The following is a 20,833-nucleotide window of genomic DNA, read 5'->3' on the forward strand; positions in this document are numbered from 1 at the left end:
TTTTAAGGACATTGCAGAGAATTATAATTGATAATACAGTATTTCTTTAAAATGTAAAAAGGCTATTATAACTTTATGAGGGGATATGAAAGGTATAAAATTTGTTAAGACTACTCACTATGCCAAGTAGGAATCAAAATGAAAAAATACAGAAAGCAAGGTGAAACTTGGTATCTTACAAAACTTTTCTTGCAAAATTCATGCTAATATTCTATCTGAATTAAAATTCAAAAATAAATTCGGAAAAGGCTTTTATTGGATGTATGTCACAGGTATTTAAAAATGAAAGAGGAGAGAGAAGAGAAAGAAATCAAGCAGAGGGGAGAGAGGGAGAAAAAGAGGAGAGGAGGGGAAAAGGGAAGAGGGAGGGAAGGAAGGGGGAGAGAGACAAAGAGAGAAAGAGTGTGTCTAAGAATTGGTAAGAGTGAAGATGGAGGGAAAACAGAAAAGTATCATTTCACAAGACAAGGAGTAACATGTCCTTTCTGCGTGACTCAAAACAAACTGCCTCAAAAATCATGCACTCTCTTCTTGGCTTGGCATCCCCCCAAAAGTCTCACCAAACTGAGGGAGTTCAAAGTCAAGGAATAAAAATGAAGAATTTTTTCCCCAGGGACAAAGCAGTAGAGATCTACATTTATCATATTTTAGTTAAAAACTTTTCCAGATGCTAACAAATTGTAAATGAGATAATAAATGTGCTAATGGAAGGTTATATACAACCACTAGAGGAAGCTCAGTATTAAAACCACATCCTTTATAAAAACTCAATATTTTATCATGATATTTTAAAGGAATCCAATTCGAGAGTCACAGAAATCAAAATTCGGCCTCAATTCACAATTACTTAAGATGCATTTCCTGTGAGGAAACTGCAACACCATGCACATTTCATGAAACACACACACACACACACACACACACACAAATTCACTTTGAATGCCCTTCTTAACCCTTTAAGTGTTGATATACATTTTGATCAAACATCAACTGTTATTAAGCAGCACAGTGCCTAGTACATAGTAGGCACTTCATCAATGCTTGATCATTGTTCTGTCACTATGTACAGGGCAATGTACCAGGTACTGTGAAGGGAATGTAGAAAAACAGAGGTCAGGATCTCTGTCCTTAAAAAGTTCGCACTATGGTCAAGGAAATAACACATTGATACATGTAAAGGAAAATATATGAGCAAAAAAAATTGTACTGTAATACTGTACTATAATTACTGTACTGTAATACCCCCAAACCAGAGGTTAACTGAATTACCTCAGTGGCAGATAAACGCTTATCTCCATTATCACTTCCAACTCCTGAATCAGAATCTTTCTTGCTGGGATAGATGTCATCAATATTGAATTGAAATAAAACACACCACAAAACACAAGTCAAAAATATATCAACTTTCAGTGTAATTACGATTATATTTTAAATATTATATCTTTTAAGAAATTACACAGGAGCTAAAATTCCATTTAACTCAATAAATATTTAACATTCAATACCTATCTGTTTATAAAGCATGTGCTTGGCTCCAAGAGAGATACAAACATTAAGATACTGTCTTTCTATGAATTAAACTTGACAAACTGGGCTAGAACTAAATGGAACTGGGATGTGGACCTAATTAAAATTTCAAATGGAGCTGATGGGAAAAAAAAAATCAAATGACTTGCCAATTCTTTAGAGTTAGCTTTTCAGGGATTTCTACTATAGTGTAAGGACCTATTATCAGCCTCAGTATAGTTCGATGTAATGAATCTATCTTTAAAACAAATTATATACACATGTATGTTGTAGATCTTAGCATATATCTCTAGTGACTTCTAAAATATTATCACTACTTTATCTCCTTCTATGTCATACCTCCCAAACCTACGAATCTTCAAAATTACAAATGTAAACTAGTAAAGTGAAGAGAATGACTCGCATGTAACTCCCCAAAGTTGGGAACAACATTTCTGCAGCTCTCTATGGAGGCTGTGAATGCAGGCTTCAAATGAACAAAGGATCTGTTCGACTCACCTCTCTTCCACATTCGGCTGTAGATTTGGCCTCTCCATAGTATGAAGATAAAGTGAATCTGTTGATTTAATCTGACAGGCTTGTATGCTCAGATACTTGAATATGTGCACTTTGCCCTTTGTACAAATCTATTAAGAAATTAAAAAGCTTTTATTTGGAAAACTGTGAAGAAACATTCTAATATTTTATTTTCTGGAAATAGATACTTCTACATATGTTTCATTCTAAATACCACCATCCTTATGAACTCCAATTGTAACCCCTGCAAAATCTATTAAAATTCCGTAAAGCTGCCCCACAAATTATTTCAAGAGAAAATTAAGACTAAATAATTATTTTCCCATACTGATTTGCAAACCTCTGAAAAAGGTAATACTCTGAAAACTGCATGCAAATTTAACAAGAAAGCTCAGCATATTTTAGCTAAAAAGAAGTCTCAAAGATTATCTGAAAGCCTGTTAAGACAGTGTGATAAGACTGAAGATGGGGAAAACATCTTGATAAGGTATAGAATCCCTTTAAAAAGACCAGATGACAATTGTTCCTTGGTTACTTATCTGAAGGTAAATGGACAGTCTTCATCCTGTTTTCACACATACTGCTTGATATTTCTTTGGGCTTTACCCAACTGAAGGCCAGGCTCCGTTACAATTTCCTACCCTTGATGACTTTTCATCCCTCAGCTTCCTTATGTAGAATTTGGATGAGATGATGTCCACCCTCCCTTCCAGCTCCAAGTTCCATCATGCTGAAGCAGCTAACTACCTACTTCCAGAAAGCTACTTAAAAGCATGCTGCACAGCTCATGGAAAACAAGAAATAGGCTAATTCTTTTGTAAGAGGAACACCAAGAAAAAGGTCTGAGAATGACCTTATTGCCAAACAGCTGAAAAACAAGCTAGGCAATGAATTATTTATGTTCACAAACTCTTCCCCTCTCAACCTCTTTACTGTACGCACAAACCATCTTACCTGTGCTGGAGGGGACTGGAGGGGATTATTCTCAAGCAGTAAGACTTGCAGCTGCTTCATTTCTCTAAAGCAAATTGGAATCACCAGCACTTTATTGCAGGAAAAATCAAATTTTACCAAGGGAAGATCTACAAGTTCTAAAAACAAACAAACAAACAACAAAGGAATGGTATGATTAGGTGTCAAAAATATTTGTCTTTGGAGAAGAAAAATAATTAAACAACACAACCAAAAGTTTAAAGTTTAGGCTGTACTACTGCAGCATATACAAACTGCAGCATATATAAACACTCTGTGAATAAAGTAGAAAGATCATTAACTTAGGGTTTGCTAATTTAGAACTGTGATAGGTGGACAGGCACCAGACTGCAACTGACCTCTGCACTAAGGGTTTGCTCAGCAAAGACATTATATAAACAAGATTTCAAGGGGACTGTTTTTATTTCAAAATTTAAGCAATAAGGTAGTATTTAAACTGTGCTAGTTAGAGATAAGTATCTATGAATTAAACAGCCTGGGAACTAGTTTGTGAGAATATATAACATTGTATAGTTGGCAACTAGTTTGTGAGAATATATAACATTAAAAACTAATAAAACTACGTTTTTCACACTGTATAATTCAGAATTTTTAAGCTTCTTTCCCCTTCAACCCCATGCAATTTTGACTTAGTGAGGTTTTCCCTTTCTACTTTTGGGAAATCCTTCTATAACTGCATAAACAAATATAACCTATTTAGCTTATAATTCCCACCCAGTGTTATAGTAAACACTCAGCAATTTCAAGTATTCAATCCAACTGGACTACCAACATTGACAGCTGCTAGGAACAAAATCAAATCTCTTTCCTGTAAGAAAAAGCTGGCCAAACAATGTCAGGCATCTAAGTGTTATAGCAGGTGAAGTTTGGGAAGTAACTATATGTCACAACTCCCATCCATGTAGCTAAATCAAATCATTACTATCACATGACAAGGAAGTGCAAATGAATTATATGTCCGACATGTTTTTGCCTTGAGAATTGATGAAATTAGGGAAAGAGATAATTCACAGATCTTTTTATACTTTTATTATTATCTTTTTACATTAAATTAGTAAGAAAATATCAAGATTAAGAAATTTTCATATTGACTAAGGAATTTATCAAAACCCTGAGAATCAGCCCATATTTACACAGTTAAGAAGCTTTTCAGCTATTTGGGGGTGACAAGACGAACACACAACATAAGACATGTAATTAAATGCAGCAGTATGATATAAAAAAATATAGGAACCCAAGGAAGATGGAGCTCAGTTACAAGGGGCAGGAATAGTCAGGAAAGGCTTCTTGATAATCAATAGTCAATAAATATTTATTAAGCACCTACTCTGTGTCAGTTACTCAGGATAAAAATAAAAGAGTTCCTGCCCTCAAGCAGCTTACAATCTAATGGTGGAAAACAATACACAAAAGAAAGTTATCCCAAGGTGTTCCCTCACTCCCACGATGTTTCAAGGAGTTAAAAGCCAAGGAGAACAACTAGCAGGAAATCAAGAGTTGATTGGAAGCTTGGAGCCACAGGGAAGAGGTTTTTTGCTCTGCCCTCCAGCCCTCTAATTAGAGAAGAACTGAGCTGAAGAGTTAAGAATAATGCAAAGCCTACCCTGACCAGAGCAAAAGATGTGTGTTAAATTAGTCGTGGGATAAAGTGTTGGATATAAAACATGGGGGTAGCTTATTGCGGCCCTTAAAGTCAGGCAGAGAAATCTGGACTTGATGTGCTAAGAATTAGGGAGAAGAAGATTTCTAAACAAAGGAATAGTAATGAGATTAAGAGTGATTTCAAGAAAGATTAGAGTACCAGTATGAATGCAGAATGAATTCAAGGAAGGAATTATTAATGCAGTATGAATGTGAGGAAGGAAAGTCTAGAATTAGGCAGGCCAGGTAGGAAGCTTTTATTTTATTTTTTAAAAAATCTGACCTTATTTAAATAGCAAATAAAATGGGCCCTTCCATATACATAATAGAATACAAAAAGAGGATTATAAAAGAAACCACAGATCTGTATAACCTATAATTTGTTTTTCTTCTTAAAGAGAAAACAAATTTAGCATATCATTTTCAAATCTGCCCTTGATTTTTAATTGTCCCTAATTCATTCTGGCATTTCTTCTGTTCTCTCTTACTCATTTAAAAATGTTTCAATGACCTCTTTTCTTTCTTGTCCATTTTTTTGGGGCTACCCTATTCCTACATAGATTCCCCCACTCACCACTACCATCACCCACTAATTGAAAAAAAAGAAAAGAAAAAAAAGCCCTTATAATGTGAAGGCAAAATCAAACAAATCAAATTCCTGTTTGAAAATGTAGTCTTCTGCACCTCCATCACCTCACAAATTTCAATCAGTTGGAAGTGACATTTTTTATCACTTTTATCTTTTGCAAAGATGTTTTTTCTCAATAATGTGCTTCCTTTAGAATTTTAATTAGTTTTGTTTGTGCAAAATCTTTCAAATTTTATATAACCCAAATTATCCATTTTATCTTCTGTGATCCTCTCTATCCCATGTTTGGACACTGACTTTTCTTATATCCACAAATCTTAAAGATATTTTTTCTGTAATGTGGCTGTCTTGATGTGGCTCACAGGGAAGAGAGACATCTCTAGTGTCTCCCTGTAATGTTCTTGAAGGGAGATTTTAATTCCTGCCATGAGGGTAAGCAGGAGATTAGGGCCAATAATATTCTATTATATTCATTCACAATAATTTGTTCAGTCATGGGCCTGGAGTCAGGAAGACTGTTCTTCCTAAGTTCAAATCTGGCCTCAAGACACTTACTAATATTGTGTGATTCTGGGCAAGTCATTTAACTCTGTTTGCCTCAATTTCCTCAACTGTAAAATGAGCTGGAAAAGGAAATGGCAAACCACTCTAGTATCTTTGTCAAGAAAACCATCCAAATGGGGTCAAGAAGAGGCAGACATGACTAAATAACAACAAGCTTTTAGATTGGCAGCAGTGTGGTACAGTGCAAAGGGTACTGGATTTGGAAACAAAGGGCTTGAGATCAAATCTCCCCCTCCCCCCATGTCACTTGCTACCCGTCTGATCTTTGGCAAATAACTTGACTTCCCTGGTTCTCGGTTTCCACATCTATAAAGTGAAGTGGGACTGGATGGTCACTAAGGTCCCTTCCAAATCTAGCTCTATGATGTAAAAACCAAATCTGGACTAGGGTGCTAAAAGTGGGAATAGAGAGGGGAGGAGAAAGAAGGTGAATGAAGGAAAGGGATGAATTTGACCACAGATTCAGGACTGAATGACTAAGGTGATGACAGTGCCACTCACAGGAACAGGAGCTCAGGATGGAGAGGTTGGGGGGGAGGGGGGGAGGGAGGGAGGGAACTGATTTTAGTGGGGCAGGATGAAGTTCACTTGTGAATATCTGCTGGGTTTGAAATGAATAACAATTAAATGGAAATATTAGATATTGGAAATGGAAATATTAGAAATTAGAACCTAGAAGTGGATGATTATACTAGATTGGAGATAAATATTTGAGAATCATTAGCATGAGGCCATAAAATAGATGGTTTTCTGAAGAACACGCATAAATGGAAGACAGGAGGACAAAGGATTCTGTTTTGTGAATCTCTTTCTCACACACATACACATACACACACACACAAGTATGAAATGAGGAAAAGGAAGCAGTAAAAAAAAAACAGGGAAATGGTCAGGCAGGTAGGAGGAGAAGCAGAAGAACTTAGTGTAACAAAAATCAAGTTAGGAAAGAGATTGAAGAAAGAGTATGGTCCACAGCATTAAACACTCTCCTAATTTCCCTCCCTGATAATTTCACTACAAAATAGAGTTAAGAAAAATGTTGTGTAAGGAAGAATGGGGGGGGGGGATTATTTTGAGTCATGGTCTGCTACTCTCAGAACTTTGATTAATGCTCTTTTACTCAAGAACTTAATAATTCAAAGTTACACAGAAATCACCCACAAAATTAAGTACAATACCTCCACCAGAGGGGATAAGAATGGCCTGGATCTGCACAGACTTTTGGGATTTGAAGACTTTTTTGTTCATCTCTAAGGGCAAGAATATAGCTCACTGTTTGGGCTGTCCTGGGACTGTGAAGAAGGAAAGAATACAGAAAGCATGGAAGTGGTAAGGCTCTCCCCAGACATCCAGAGCACTCAGTAGCTCCCCTCTTCAACCTAAGCCTCCATGGAGACTGAAGAGGAGGAAGCTAGAGTAGCAATTAGAAAGATTATTTTTATTTATTTATTTTTTATTTTTAATCTTGGGCACTCTCTCATGAGGCTGAGGAAAAAAAAAAAAGCCAGATACAGAGGAACTGGCAACTGTCCTTATTCTGTTCCCTTGACTTAATTCAGTTGAGTATAATAAGCAACCATTTTTAGCCATGTCCTTTTATTCAGTTAAAGACTGCATGTGACTGATGTAATTTAGTTCTCATGAACTGTTGCTGTTGATTCTGTCCTGTATATTTTCTTCTGTCCCTTTGTTATAGTAGGACAAAACTGGAGAGAATGACCTTGCCTAATACAGAGCTAGAATTCCAATCCCCAGTCCACTGTTAAGAGATGTTTCTCTAACTAGGGGCATAATCAATCACAAGTCATCCATGTTTCATATCTATTTTTCCAAGTATATACTATAAACTGTGGCCTATAATTCTACCATTTTGGACTTTGAGTCCAGCCTAGTGACCCTTAAGTTTATAAAAGAATCAAGACCTGAAATTTCTTGTTTAGAAGAAAGAATGTTTTAAGCAAAACTATGTGTATTTGTGAGAGAAAGCAGGTAGGGAGAAAAGAGAACTGAATTTTCAGGGCATGAAGAATCCTTTTAGGAATTTCTTTCAAGCTTCAGATGTGGGTCTTAAGCCCTTGGTGTTTAAGAGAAATAAAGATGATCCAGCTCAATACTTAAATTTCCCTACAGGATTGGAAGGGCATATAAAAAGGGAGAAAAAGGGATGAGAGTCCTAGACCCTCTCTAGTCAGTAAACATAAGAAATGAATGGAGAAAAATCATGCAAAAGGGAGAACGATCTCCTCCTTACATCCACCCCAGGCTGTGGCAAGTCCTAGAAAGGACAAAGTATATTCTCAGAACAGATGTGTTTAAAAACAAAAATCAAAATAACCCCACAAAATACCAAAAGGGGCAAAGTAAATTTGATGATTTTTTTCTTGTCCAAATATAAGGGGATGGTTAGTACTAAAAATGTCTAAGCAAATATACTAAGTATAAATTTACTGCCCAAGAGAATCATCAATGCTCTTTTGTTAACGGATTTCTTCAGAAACTTGATATTCAGGAAATTAAGTGAAAAAGGTTTCACTGTAAATTGAAACATTTCAACTTTAAGTGCACAGAAATCTTTGTGGAGAAAATACAGTAACAAAAATATAGCTACCCATAAAATACCTTTTGGAGAAAGAAAAATCATTAAAGAGATGAAGGAATGACAAATGGAGAACTCTAGATTTTTTTTAGAGTTAAGACATAAATGAAAAAAAAGTTAATACTTTGAACTCATTCCCCACTCTCAAGTCACCTCCCTCCATAGTCTGATCGCACCGAGAGAACTTCTGCCTAGATTTGAATCCAGGCCCTTTGATTTTGCTGGATTATAATGTCAAAGATAAAGACCTGGAAGGAATGTCAGAAGGCATCTCATTCAACAATATTATGTCCTCAGATAAGGAAACTTAGGCTTGATGATTTCAAATTCAACACGCTTTCTACTATATTCAAATGCCACCCATAATGAATGTGCGCCAGCAGCAGCCCTGAGGCTCCAGAAGCAACATTGTCAGAGGCAGCCATCATTACAACCAATGGTAAAAAAACCAAACAACCAAACAAAAAAAACCCCATGCTTCCACTGTAAATCCAGACGCCCTTATTCTCACTTCCCTCAGAACTGATTGCAACTTTCCTAGGGAGGATACCCCTGAAACTAGTGGGTTCTCATGACTCAAATGAACATTTAGGGGACTAAACTGGAAGCTGAAGGTTGTAAACACCACATGACAAAATCCCTAACCTCTATATATAGTGCCAAAATTTTCCCCAAGTCTTATAATTCATTGTTGTTGATGCTTTTTAGATTATATTTATTCCTTGAAGCCACAATTTAAACCCACTTTCTTGTCATTAGATGTTCAAGTCATATGTTCATCTAATTTAAAATTAAAAAAAATTCTTAAGTAATGAACTTGAAAAATTAAACACATGAAAAGCTAAGAATTTTCTGTTTTGTTTCTTTCTCTGTTCGTTGAGCTTAACTGACTTTCTTACCTGGTGGTAAAACTTTAAGGTAATTTCTTCTGATGTTCAGTTCTCTTAGTGATTTCAGTTGTCCTATCTGCTGCGGCAGAGCTGTGATCTCATTGCAGCTGACATCCTGTGGCAAAAGCAACAGGAAATTCATGTATTATTTTTCCAAAGGATTAAGCAGTCCAAGCTAAAATTCCTTGAAGGAATTTGACATTAAGACAGAGGTAAAATTTTCCTATTGCCTTCAATTAATCAAAGGGTCAATCAACAAGCACTTACTAAGTATCTACTGTGTGTCAGGCACTGTGCAAAGTCCTAGGGATATAAAGAAAAACATTCCCTGCTCTCAAGGAAATTACATTCTAATAGGGGAGACAGGCAAATATGTAGATATATATACAAAATAGAAGGTAATCTTGACCAGAAAAGGTGTTGGGACCACAGATGACCTTGAACTGAGTCCAAAGGAAACCAAGGATTCCAAGTGATATCAGTGAGGGAATGCACTCAAGGTAAAGGGAAGAGCCTGTGCAAAAGGAGATGAGAGATGGAGTGTCATATGTGCAGAACAGCAAGAACTTCATTTTGACTGCCCTGTAGAGTTCGTGGAGGAGAGTAATGGGTAATAAGTGTATAAAACTAAGATGTGGCCAGATTCTAAGGACTTTAAATGACAAACCAAGGAGTTTATATTTGACATTAGAGAGCCACTGGAGTGTACTGGGTGGGGAGGTGGAAAGTCAGACCTGAACTTTAAGAAATCATTTTGGTATCTGGGTGAAAAGTACACTGGAGTGGGGAGACACCTGAACCAAGGAAACTAATTAGGTGACTATTATAAAAGTAAAGATGAGAGGTAATGAGATCCTTGACTGGTGTGGTAGCTATGTGAATGGAAAGATGGGAATGGCTGGGAAGGAGGAGTGGTGGTAGGAATGGTGAGATTTGCCAATTGACTGGGAAAAGAGGGATGAGTTAAGAGTGAAGAGTTGAGGACCACACTGGGTTAGCAAACAGGGACAAATGAAATCTGTTTTGAACATGATAAGTTAGATATGTCTATGAGATATACAGTTTGAAATGTCCAATAGGCAGTTGGAGATATGGGACTAAGGTTTTGAAGGGAGACCTTACAGAGTTTACTGTATAGAGATTGGAGTTCATCTGCGCTGAGCTGATAATTAAACTCATGGGAGTTGTTGAGGCCAATGAAAGAGTTTAGAATAGGAATTCTTTCTCGGCAATGGATTCTTTTGGTAATCTTATGAGGTCTATGGATACCTTCTTAAAATACATAAAACAACACACAGGATTACAAAGGAAACCAATTAAATTAAAATATAGTCATCAAAAAATTTTTTAAAGATGAGTTCACGGACCTTAACCCTCTTTCCCTCCAGATTAGTAGACTTGGTTTAGAGAAACAAGAAAAGCAGGACCAGAACAAAGTTTTGGAGAACACCCAAAATCAGGGGGCATAAAATAAATGATGAGCCAGTCATAAAGCCTAAGATGAAATGACCAGACAGGAAAGAAAAGAACTGAGAGTGAAATTCTCAGAAGAGATGTTTCTTGGAAAGAGAGGGTGATTGATTTTCAGTGCCAAATGCTACAGAGAGGATCATAAGGATGAGAACTGAGAAAATGTATTAACTTCAGCAATTAAGAGTGCATTGGTAACTTTGGAGAAAGCAGTTTCAGCTGAATCATTAAATAGGTAGCCAGACTAGAGGGTCCAAAAGAGAAAAGTAAAAGCATCAAATGTAAACAGCTTTTTCAAGGAGTATGGCTCAGAAAGGAGAGTCACGGGATGACAGTTTGCAAAGAGTATAATCTTAGCGAAGGTTTTTAAAGGGTGTGGGGGAGACTTGATCATGTTTTCAGGCAGCAGAATAAGAGGGCTTCTAATCCTTCTCCTCTCTTTGCATTTAAACTTTGTTCACCGAGAACTTTTCTCTGAGTAAAGGCTACGATGAGTAATTCAGTCATTATTCATTTCCTGTGAATAATTTACACACATCATACATGTCTATTTTAAGGTTGTGATCCCACTGTATGGTCACCAATCAGTAGGTTGTACCGCTCTGTGTGAGTTAGGATACTCTGTTCATACATCTTCACCAATGCGATTTGTTTCCAAGGCTAAGGTGCTGTAGAAAGGATACTGTCTCTTTCTCACTTCAAAAAAAGTAACAAATCATTATCCATGACTGAGTATTGCTTCAAATCACAAATATTACTTTGGGCAATTTGTAGTCCTGTAATGCCCAACTTTTAAAGTCTTGATACAATGTCCAGTTTTGACTTTGTTTTTATTGGGACCTTAACGTTTGCTTTTATGTCTCCAATTCCATAGGTGTCCCTTTGGTATAGAACGACCTGTTGTGTATTGTGGGTAAAGTCCCAGCAAGCTACAACTTAAAAACTCTGGAACTCATCATTTTACTTATGAATATGCTCACTCTAGCCCACCCCAGAAAAAAAACCCCTCTCACTTCAAAGGCATTAAAATTTAGTATCTATAATCCACTTTGCATCAAAAAGTGAAAGCCTATTTCAAACAATTTTATCTATTTAATTCTTGCCATAAATAACATCTGGTGTACTATAATTAATGAATATAGATATTTAGCAAATACTATTTAGTGATGATTTGACAGTGTCTATTGTGTATTTCTTTCTCTCTGTCTTCTTTTCTCTCTAAGTTTGGAAGACATGAAAATGAAAAGTAAAAATCAACTTGTATACTTATTGAAAATTAATCAACATTCTGGAGGAAAACCACCACTGGACTCAAAAATGTCAATTCCAATCTATAACATATAGTTTGCAAGGTCCTTAAAGATTATCTAGTCCAACTCCTTAATATTCCAAGGAAGAAATGGTTTGCCCACATGCAGAGACAAATCTAAAATTCAAGTCTTCTGATTTATGGGACTTTCTCAGAGCAAGGGGTTGGGTTCTGAGTGAAGAACAGGACAGGACCTCTTGAACTTGTAGATAGGAGGGAGGTAAGCAAATGAAGAAAACCCTGGAAACACCACTAGCTTTAGTACCAAAGAATTATTAACATCTCCCCATTCCAACCAATACAGAGACATAGTCTTTGGTACAGACCTGAAATTAAAGAAGGACAGAAGAAAAGAACTTGGGGACGAATGGTCCCTGGCTGCAGCTAATGGAAATAGGGTGGGAAAAGGGGAGAAAAAGCTGTAATATGAGAGAAGGAAAGAGATTTACTGTTGTAATGGGGACAGACAGTCTAGAGATTTAGACACTGAAAAAGTGGATCTTTTCAACCTTCACTGCAACATGCAAGAGTCATTTGCCATGGTCTTTCCCTCAAATGTGAATTCCAAAAGAAAGGTTTTTTTCTACATATTATTGAAGGATGAGACCTAACCCCTGAAGTATGTTTTCTGTGAGTGTTTTTTTCCTTTTCCTTAACTGTTTTGGTTTAAATTAAATTTTTTATTTTTTAAAATGCATATTTTCTTCCTGGGCTGCCAGTCTGATACAAAATGAATAAATTCCTAGTTGAGTTGGCAGAGGGTATTTACAGTCAAATGAAGTATATTTGGCATCCAATATACCCAAAGTGAATCCAATAGTCTGTGTGAATCTAGAGTTGTGTAACCCTATGGCCACAGGGCAATCTAAAATAATCTTAGGTAAGATTATATATACAATTTTATTAAAATTACTGACATAGCATTATCATTTACCTAAGTCTTTTACTTTGATGCAAGGAATAAACTTATTTTCTGAATCTGCTTTTTCATTTGGAAAGGAGAAATTAAAGCACCATCTTTACAAATCATATGACAAATTACTATTATGTTAAATATCCAACATATAGATCATTTTAATATAATTGCATCTTTTCGTACACAAGCTTTCTAAAAAAGCAGGGTATGTGGAAGCCTTGCCCAACTTGTGTTAGTCTTTCAAATAGGTGTGTACATCTATCTATCTATCTATCTATCTATCTATCTATCTATCTATCTATCTATCTATCGTATCAAAAGAGAAAGAGAGTGGTTTTATAGGCAACCCCCACACCTCTGGAATGAGGGACATGTTTGTATGTATATGTCTATCTATGTGTGTATGTGTAAGAGTATATACCCTCATCCCAAATGTATTGCAGTTATTTTTTTAAATTAAAAATGAAACCAGCACTATTTACTAATTACTCACTAGACAATTACTGAGATGGGGGTGGGGGTTGACTGAATTGTTATTTATAAGACTGGAATTTCTTTCCATCTCTACCTTTAATACAATGCCTGGGACATAGTAGGTACTTCATATATGCTTGCTTGACTGACTGACTTCTTGTTTTTAAAGAAGGCATGTGATATATTTGACCTTTTAAAATATTACTCTCTCAGGAGAAAGAAATCAGATATATTATTTTAAAATCTGGTCCCATCTATAAATAGCCTTTTCTAATTAATGGAAAAAGGCTTGTTTTAAAAAAAACCCATAAAATTTTCAGCAGTCAATAGTACAATATTCTTCTGACCTTTTAAAAATATGAGAATAAAATAGTTGGAACTATTTAGATAGCACATTACTAGGAATAAGATCTCTAGAGAAATGTACTTTTACCCTACTTCAGAGCACCACTGGCATTTACATTGTACTTAGTAAATATTTTAGCAGAAAATAGTGAGAATACATATTCTTAATCATACCATAAAATATTTTTCAAGAAGTATAGATTCCAAATGAATACACTGCTTTAACTTAAAAACCGAAAATTGTCCAGATAGAAATACATAATTTACAAAATGAGAAAGAATTTATTTTCAGCAATTATTTTCAGAAATTTGTTAACAAGAAAAAATCCAACAATTTACGCAGAGGAAGCAAGTCTTTCCTTCTGACTTACAGGACGTCTGTAGACAATTAGAAACACATAGTTCAATTGTCTATTTAAACTCTGAAGGGTATTTGGTGAAGGTCAGATTTGTTAATAATATTCTGAACTGTTGTCAGTTACTTCCTGTCCTGACAAAATAATGAAAATAGGCTGTCAGACCGAGTGTATTTAAATTAAGAATATTTCCAAAATGCATTAACATTTTTGTAGACAATTCTGTAATCAACGCTGTATTTCTAAACTTTCTATGAATCTCCACTGATTACTAAAGAGATTGTATGAATTTTGTGATAAAAAATAATTTCACCTGGAGAAATTGTGTCTTAATTAGCTAAGAAGTAAGAGTGTAATTGGTTAAAAAAAAAAAAAATCTAAGTGTTGTTGGGCCTGAGTGCTCAGCACAGAAACAACTACTCCCCAAATAACTATTTCTTTTAGAATTACTCTATCCAAATTCAGGCTAAGATGTAGCTCATGTCTTCTTTAGTAGAGTTCAAGAAAAGCTTAAAAACTAAAAGTTAAAGTATAGTAATATTTATCCAAGGGTGTGAGAGAGTCATTACAAACTGGCTTGACTACCAGTTGTTGAATTTTCAGTGGGAGAACTTACATGTTGGAATTTGGCAAATACTACCAATCAGGAATTGGTTTATTATTTTGTTGTTTATCTAAATTTAAGAAAGTGATGGAGAAAACATTAATAATACAGATTAAACTTAAATGTTGTGTATATTTGAATGTACATTTCCCTCCAGAGAAGTGGTTGTCAAATGAACACAGTGCTGTATTTATCTTGCTTCCGGAATGGATATGGATTTCCAATATTCACAATTTTAAATGGTCCTTTATCATTATAAACATCAGCAGAATCCCTTCCGAAATTCCATTAGTCCAAACATATTTCACAGATGATATATAAGAATTGGAATGATGTGAGATTACTTAGCTAAAAGTATTACTTAAAAGAAAAAAAATCCCAGAACTCTATGAATGCCAAGAATGTCATTATAAGTGAATAAAATTAAACTACACCTTTAAAAATTTTCACTCTTAAGTCTGCAAGTATTAAAATTATGGTACACTCTAGTCTTTTCACTTGCAAAGAATTCCCCAACACTGCAGCTAATAATAATGTAATTATAGTTCAAATTTATACAGTGCATTCTACCAGTCTCAGAGCCTTAATAAGTAGAATATGGTTTTCCAATTATTCTATGGAAACTTGACAATTTAAGGAATATCTCTAGGAATTATTTGAAAGGAAGTGTGATAATAGTCCTTCACCAAAGAATTACTCTAAACTGTCACCTTATCTTTTACCACATTAAAGGAAGCCAGGAAAGCTGGAGGTATGGAAGCAGCAAGCAACAGCTGCTAGTAGTAATACTGAGGACAGCATCCATCTTCCTTGCATTTTTTGAGGCTGGTTGCATGCAACAGATAAAAAACAAAAACCAGGAAGAGCCAAAACCTTTGCACTGGTGTTTACTGTAGGCTGGTTGAAGCTGCAGCCATGACAAAGAGGGAGAGAGAGACAGAGAGAGTGTCTTTTGTATTACGGCCATGATGCAAGTTGCCCAATGTTTTCAACACAGAGACCACCAGAGGTTTTAGCTGTGTCACGTGGTCAGAGACAACTACATCTTTGAGAATTGTTAAGCATTTTCTTATTGTCTTTGGAATACCAGTTTTAGAGACTAGAAATATGTGACAGAAATAAGACCCAGACAGACTCAGAGAAGCTATACACCAGGTGCGGTGGGAGCAGTATCTTAGTCTCTACCTCCATGCAAGTTTGACTAGTTTTTCTTTAAAAATGTACTGAAACCAATCTTGAGACTTTTTTCGTGAAGCAACTAAAGATATCCATATTTCTCAGTATCACATGGTTTACTTGCAAAAATAAACTATATGCTAGGGCAGAAATAATTTCTAAATAAATGTGAAAGAGTAGAAAGACTAAATAGATCTATTACTATTATATAGTCATTTACTATCAGAACATATTTTAAGGATAAAGTATGTTGACAGATAAATGTCAGAAGTAGTTACTAGTGAATAAATATAAATCAATTACACTGAGTATGGGAGATCCTTCAGAATATGTCATGGTAGATTTGTAGAAACTGTTACTTATTTGTCAACATGTTTTATCCTTAGAACATGGTTGTCTGGCACTAAATGAATTATTCATATTTGTTTATATATATTTATATTGTACAGTTTTGTTAGCTGCTGCACAGCAAGGCAAAACCAACCCCCGATGTGCTTGTCCAACTAAATGGGTGCACATGATTCCAAAGCCAAGCATCAAAGACCTTTGACAATACTCTCTATCCCTACACTATTCCATGTCCAGACCTCTTCTGTCTGCTTTAAGATATGTTTGGTTCACCTCATTAAGAATATAAATTGAGCAACCACTGTGAGTCCCAGGGGTGGGAAAATGAAGAGACAAACAGAGAATGACAGACAGACAGAGAGAAAAATCAGCCTTAACTTATGAGGAACTTATAATCCGAGGAGGGTAAAGGAAATAGGATAGCCAAGACTTCCCCTCTCCAATAATATGAAAATTTAGAAATCATCACACCTACAAGTAGATTAAGGAAGTATTTTAATAAGAGATGTGAGGTCTGTCTAAAAAAAGTGACCCAAATAGGTCATCAGTTCCATATTGTTCTTAGTACAGAACATCAAGATACCAGGTTAATTCTAATTAATACTTTCAAGTCTTTCTTGGACCTTCAAGTAATAAAATATTACGTATACATATATACACATTATATTATATATGAGTATATTATGAGGATGACATTTTTAATATATGCACATGTTTTACATATGCCACATTACACATACACACATACATTTGTCAGTTTGTGGGCAAAGTCCTTTGTTACCATTCAAAATTTGGGTCTGGATTGGTTCATGTCACCAAAGGTACATGAGCAAGCACATCCTTCAGTAGCCTTCTATCACTAGGAACCTTGTACTTATGGCAGGGCTTTAAGGGAAAAAAATGTCTAATGATAAACTTCTACTTCTGGGATTGGCTTTCACAATTTCTCTCTTGCAGTGAGAGTGTAAGTAAATGATCGCATAGGTTCACTGTATGTTTGAATGTTTTAAGTTTCTTAGAGAATGATGGTTTATAAACACACAATTGTTTTTTAATGACACGTATCTACATTTCCTCTTTCTTGGCTACACTACTAAGTGGAGATGTAGAATTTCCAAAATTTCAGAGGTGGAAGAGATTCTCAAAGATCAATACACATCAAATCAAGTATCCCTGACAAACAGTTATCTGGTTAATTCTTGATGACTTCCAAGGATAGGAAATATGCCACTTCCCAAGGCAGCCTATTCTACTTTGGTGTAACGTAATAGTAAATGTTTCCTTTTTTTAAGGCAAAAATCTGCCTCTAACTTCTTCCTGTTACTCTGAGTTCTGCTTTTTGACACTAAGGATAAGCATAACTTCTTTACCACACGATAGGCCTTAAATACTGTCAACCTGCCTCTCCTTCACCCTTCAATTTTTCTTTTCTCCAAGTAAAACATACTTAGCTCTTCCAGTTAAACTTCCTAAGGCATAGTGTCTAGTTTTCATAGCATCTTGAATGACCTCATCTGTATGTATTCCAACTTGCCCATATCCCTCCTAAAAACAGAAGGGACATGTAAAATTCTCTTTCACTAGAGGTCTTTAAGCAGATACTATGTGACCACTTGGGGGGTGGGGCAGCAGTACTACATAGGGGATTCCTGTTTGGCACCAGTTGGAATAAATGATCTCTGGCTTCCCTTCCAACTCTGAGATTCTGTGATCCTAAACAATATTCCAAATGTACCTGACCCAAGTAGAGCATAGTAGAATATTAATAACAGTCATCCTGAAAACCATCCGTCCATTAATGCAACCTACGACTGAATTCCTCCATAAAAGTCCTAATCCAGTCACTCATTGTTCAGGAGAAACTGTTTTCAATTGATGCTAGTGGGCTACAATTCCAGTAGCTATCATCAAGCTAGAAAAGTTTTGAAGATGATCCCAGAAGTATACTGTTTCTGTTGTCTGTGAGCTGATAAATATGTATATTCCTTTATGTTTCTATTCAATAATTACCAGACGTACATCATAAAAAAACAATTTTTATAAAATTCTATTCAGGTCCTTGGCATCTTTTTTGTTACTTTATTTTGTTAGATTTATCTAGGGGTACTTTTGCTTTTTTTGTTCAGTTGAGGCAAAACTGGTTTTGCTCCAGTCCCTTATTTTAATTCCATGTCTTTATGTCTCAAGTATATTTTTTATAAACAGTACATTGTTGAATTTTGTTTTCTAATCCACTCTGGTAACTTCTTCCACTTTATGGACTGAGTACATCCCATTCACATTCAAAATTATGATAATTTTTGTTTCCCTCCATTTTTTTCTCTTCTCTGTTTATATCCTTACTTATATCTCTTTTCCCTGTTTATATCCTTATTAGTCATTCATTTTTCCTTCAGTCTCTCTTTACTAGCTCCTCGCCCAAGCTTAAGATTTTTTTTACTAATGACAAATCCTTCCCAGAATATACACACCTTCTATTATGTTTCCCTTCCCTCTTTCCCAGTTCCTATTTCTATCCTGGTTGAGTTCAATATATTACTACACTAAACTCTTTATTTGGGTGTAGGTGTGTATGTTAATATGCTCTTCCATTTTGTCTAGTTTAGATGAAAGTGAAGTTCAAGTGATGCCTGCTCCTCCCATTACTTCTATGTTTACATGCATTGCATATACAACCGGATTATGTATTTTAACAGGATTACGTATTTTAACAAGTTCCTCTACATTTTCTCCCTTTTTCCCTTTTTCCCTAAAGTATCCTCTTCCCTTTTTATTTCTCCCCTATAACATCTTCAAAACAAAACAAAAATATATACAGGTCTTCTGTATATTTAACCACTTCTATGACACATGGTGATATTAGGATTCTGAAAGAAATCGTTTAAGATTAATCCCATTAGAATATAAACATTTCATCTTTATAAATTCCCTTCTGATTATCTACTTTTTGTTTTTCTCTCAACTACATATTTATATTTCAAAGTTTCATTTCAGCTGTTTTTTTTTAAATCAAGAATATCTGAAAATCTATTTCATGTAAGATCCATTTGTTTTCCCCTCTAGAATTCTACTCGAATTTTCCAGGTAAGTTATTTTTGATTGTGGACTTTTGTTTTTTATCTTTCGGATGATCTTATTTCATGTTCTTTCCTTTGCCATGACAGTGGCAAAATCTTACGTGATCCTGATTGTGATTCTTCGATATTTGAATTCTGTCTTTCTAAATGCTTGTGGTTTTTTTTCTTTTTATCTCAAGTTCTAGATTTGGGCAATGACATGCCAGGGAGTTTTAATTTTGGGATTTCTTTCAGAAAGTGATCAGTGATTCTATTTCCAAATTGCCTTCCGGTTCTAATATGTATGGCCAGTTTTCTTTAATAATTTCTTGAAGTATGATATCCAGTTTCTTTTTTGGCCATTGTTTTCAGTTAACCTTATTGATTTGTAAGTTACCTCTCCTTGATCTAGTCTTTCATTCTTTTAACTTTGTTTTAAACATTTTTCTTGAATCCTGAAGTGATTAATTTCCATTTGGTCTATTCTTATTTTTAGGGAGTTTGTTACTAGGATAAGGTTTTATATGTCTTCTATTAAGCTGCTGATCCTTTCCCCAATGCTTTATACCTCACATTTGTTTTATAATACCTTTTAAAAATATATCATTTCCTTTAAAGAATTCTATTTTTTCTTGCAGGCAAGCTGCTTTTTTTCCTTTAAAATCTTAAATATAATGTTAGCAAGAAGGCTAAAAAAACACAACACAAAGACTATATATATAATTATGACCAGGTTGGGTTGATGCCAGGATTGGTTTAATATCAGGGAAACTATAAGCTCAATTAACTATACTAATGATAAAAAAAAATCATGATTATATCTACAGATGCAAAAGGCTTGACAAAATACATTTTCTGCTAAAACAAACAGAAATAGGACTGTTTCCTTAAAATGAGAAACAGTTTATGTTTAACACCAAGATCCACTGTTATTTATAATGGAGATAAGCTAGAATATTTTCCAATAAATTCAGGGATGAAACAAGAATTTCCATTGCTATCACTTCTACTTGACATTGTACTAAAAATGCTGGCTTTGGCAAGAAGTAAAAAAAAAAAAAAAGGAAACTGAAGAAATAACCATAGTAAAGAAGGAAAAAATCATTACTTTTTGAAGATATGTTGTTGTACTTGAAGAACTCTATAAAAAATCAATAAAAATTAAATGAAAAAATTATTTGAACCAACTTATAGGGCATGAAATAAATCCACATAAAGTATCAATATTTCTAATAGGAAAGAGATAGAAAAATTCCATTTAGATTTACTATAGAATGCTTAAAGTAATTGGGAATCTATCTTCTAAGATACACACAAGAACTATAAAAATACACTACAATACTTTTTACAGAAATAAATATAGCTCTAAATAATTGGGAAAATATTAACTGCTGATAGATAGTTATGGTGAGCCAATTTAATAAAAATGACAATATAAATTAATTTATTTACTCAATGTTATA

The 20,833-nt window shown here is 34.9% G+C and overlaps 1 protein-coding gene across 5 annotated transcripts in view; it reads right to left on the minus strand.

Moving 5' to 3' along the window:
* LRCH1 (leucine rich repeats and calponin homology domain containing 1) overlaps nt 1-20,833 on the minus strand; it is a 240,975-nt gene that overhangs the window by 67,696 nt on the left and 152,446 nt on the right. For all 5 annotated transcript variants that reach the window (XM_072610573.1, XM_072610571.1, XM_072610575.1 and 2 more), the window contains exons 4-7: nt 9,326-9,431; nt 2,998-3,134; nt 2,026-2,153; nt 1,270-1,333 (exon numbers count right to left, since the gene is read on the minus strand). In XM_072610573.1, coding sequence (XP_072466674.1) covers nt 1,270-1,333; nt 2,026-2,153; nt 2,998-3,134; nt 9,326-9,431 — 435 coding nt within the window. The remainder of the gene's footprint in view (nt 1-1,269; nt 1,334-2,025; nt 2,154-2,997; nt 3,135-9,325; nt 9,432-20,833) is intronic.

The sequence above is a fragment of the Notamacropus eugenii genome, chromosome 5 (genome assembly GCF_028372415.1).
Source record: "Notamacropus eugenii isolate mMacEug1 chromosome 5, mMacEug1.pri_v2, whole genome shotgun sequence".
Taxonomy (NCBI): Eukaryota; Metazoa; Chordata; class Mammalia; order Diprotodontia; family Macropodidae; genus Notamacropus; species Notamacropus eugenii.